Source organism: Pundamilia nyererei, unplaced genomic scaffold, assembly GCF_000239375.1.
Source record: "Pundamilia nyererei isolate P.nyererei 1_Seehausen unplaced genomic scaffold, PunNye1.0 scaffold00023, whole genome shotgun sequence".
Classification (NCBI taxonomy): Eukaryota; Metazoa; Chordata; class Actinopteri; order Cichliformes; family Cichlidae; genus Pundamilia; species Pundamilia nyererei.
The window spans coordinates 4,373,221-4,375,621 of record NW_005187424.1 but is presented as its reverse complement, the minus strand read 5'-3'; the positions used below and the strand labels follow the sequence as shown (position 1 = coordinate 4,375,621).

Genomic DNA, 2,401 nt, shown 5'->3' with positions numbered 1-2,401 from the left:
TGAGTGTTATGTGTCAATGTTCCATGAGAGAAATTGGCATAAAAGTAACCCATGTGTGAAAGACAAAAACCATTTTAAGAGATTGACAAAGCCAGTAATGTTACCTGTCACATGCTTAAAAGGACTTACAAATAAAAAATGTCTAAAATGTGTAAAAAAAAAAAAAGGCAGACAGGATTCGGTAGCAGAGATGCTTCGGGTTCATTTTAACTCAGAGTTCAAGCCCTCTCTTTATTGAATGTCTCTTCACACTGTGCTCACTGTGTTTAGAGCCACTGTGTTAAATGAGAAGAAATGGCTCAAATAAATCAAACACACAGCATGTGGGCAAACTCAGTGCGCCCCTCGCCCCCACCCCAAACCCCCCGTTATTTGAATGAGTCAATGAGTTTGTTTGTTTTTTCTCCCCTCAAGGTCCATGTTGGGGTTACTTATCATTTAAAGAAATTTTTTAGAAGTAAGCTCATCCATCTAAAGCCATTTCAAACTGTGGATTTTAAATAATGTGCAATCAACATTTTTCAGTAAATATATTCTTTTGAATACTCACTGCTGGTGATTTGCCAGCATACAAATATTCAACTATCCATAAAGTAGCAGGCTGTAATTGTACTGTTTAGTTGTATTCCTTCAAGCAGACGCTAACGCCTTTTGGGACAGGCAGCAAAATAATGATTTCCAATCAGAGGTTTTGCTGTCTCTGTTGATTAAGTGGAACAATAACTTCTGGGTTTCAGTGCAACAAATAATAGTTGTGACTCTTCAAACTAAAAGTAATACATGCAAAAGGTTGCGCCATCAAAATCACATTTGCATCTTTGGCTACATTTTTAATCAGCTGAAACCTTTTCAGTTTGTTCTTTTTCTAAAGCAGGAAAAATTTGTCTCAGGGCTCAAACAGAAATGTTTGCATTTGTGTTCTGTTGAATCAAACATGACAAAATGTAACTATGTGGAGATCAAACTTCAGCTCAGCCTGGATTGTTATAATGCAGAAAACTATAGTGGAGTGGTGTCAGGTAGGCGGCCAAGAAACACCAAGAAATAACTCTGGCTAAGCAGGACCCTCCACTTTGACAGACGTAACCGTAGCCAAGAAACAACGTTGGAAAAGGCGGTCAGGGTCCGGGGGTTGGTTGTCACAGTCCAGCCTGCCTCTCAGGAAATGTTTCCTGAGGCCTTGGGGACCAGGTGGGACACTGCTGTTACTGGGCCCTGGTGCTTGTGGGCTAGATGTAGAACCTGGAAGAAGAAGTTCACGGACAAGAGAAGAAAAGATAAGGCTTGTGGTTCCACTTAGTACCATTTACTATGATAACGCTGATGATATCTGTAAAGTGAAATCAGAGATTACCTGTTCACCAGGGAAACAAAAACTAACACAAGATCACACTTTCAGCATGATGAGGTAACTGTCCATAATATTGCATGGCTACTGGCTGTCAACAAGAATGACCAAAATGCATGATCATTTAGACAATCTTTATTTAAGCATCAGTTTTCTAAGTGATCCACTTTAGGGTCATGAGGGTGCTGGAGCCTACAAAGAGCAAGATGCCCAGGACAGATCACCAGTCTTTAGAATCACCCATTAACCCAGCATTCATGCCAGATTACCCGACATGGGAGGGAGAACATTCAAACTTTACACAGAAGTGGAGTTTTTTTGTTGGATATTGCAAATTCATGTGTTTTCTTTGCTATTTATGTGACACAGCATGTGAAAAGCCAACCAAAGACATGTTTGTTATCCTAACTTCAAATTTTATTTGTTACATACACATTTCGCAGTACAACATGCAGTGAAATGCTTGTCCAAGCAGACAGGCTGCAGGCGAGGCTACGCCATCTCAGGTCTACCCAGTTGCTGTAGAGATCGTTGTGTGTTAACGCAGTGTGCCAAACTGGCAACAACTTCACTGTCCACAATCACTCTCACAGCTATGTCAGAAAAATATGGCTAACTGAACACTTGATGACGCATAAAGTGCAAATAAACAGCACATTATTTTGTCTCAGATATTCCCCTGCTCAGCACAGGCACAGGAGTAACCTGTTGAGTCAGCCAGACAACTTTAACACTATGTGAGTTGTGATCAGTGGACTGTTTCTTGATAACCCAGTGGCATTTGTAATTAGAAGTTTGATCATTTACAAATGTGTTACAAGTTACTATTTATCTCTTTGCACTGTTACTAAACCACAGTAATTCAAAGAGTTTACATAGTGTGACATCTTCAAGTTACAAATTTACAGAAAATAAAGAAAGAAATCTGTTTTCACATGACTTAAAAAAATTAATACATTGTGGACTTCAACCTTGGCTAATGATAAATTACCAGAGAGTATTGGGAACATCTTAATCCCCCATCTCACCCCTTAATGTTAATCTTGTTTGAAA

At 39.4% G+C, this 2,401-nt stretch overlaps 1 protein-coding gene across 1 annotated transcript in view; it reads right to left on the bottom strand.

The window, feature by feature from the left end:
* Positions 1–734: 734 nt before the first annotated feature.
* The window catches only part of LOC102204838 (membrane protein FAM159A), an 18,917-nt gene continuing 17,250 nt past the window's right edge, over positions 735–2,401 (bottom strand). Inside the window, exon 3 of the mRNA XM_005727261.1 lies at positions 735–1,242. Coding sequence (XP_005727318.1) covers positions 1,055–1,242 — 188 coding nt within the window. The 3' untranslated portion in view covers positions 735–1,054. The remainder of the gene's footprint in view (positions 1,243–2,401) is intronic.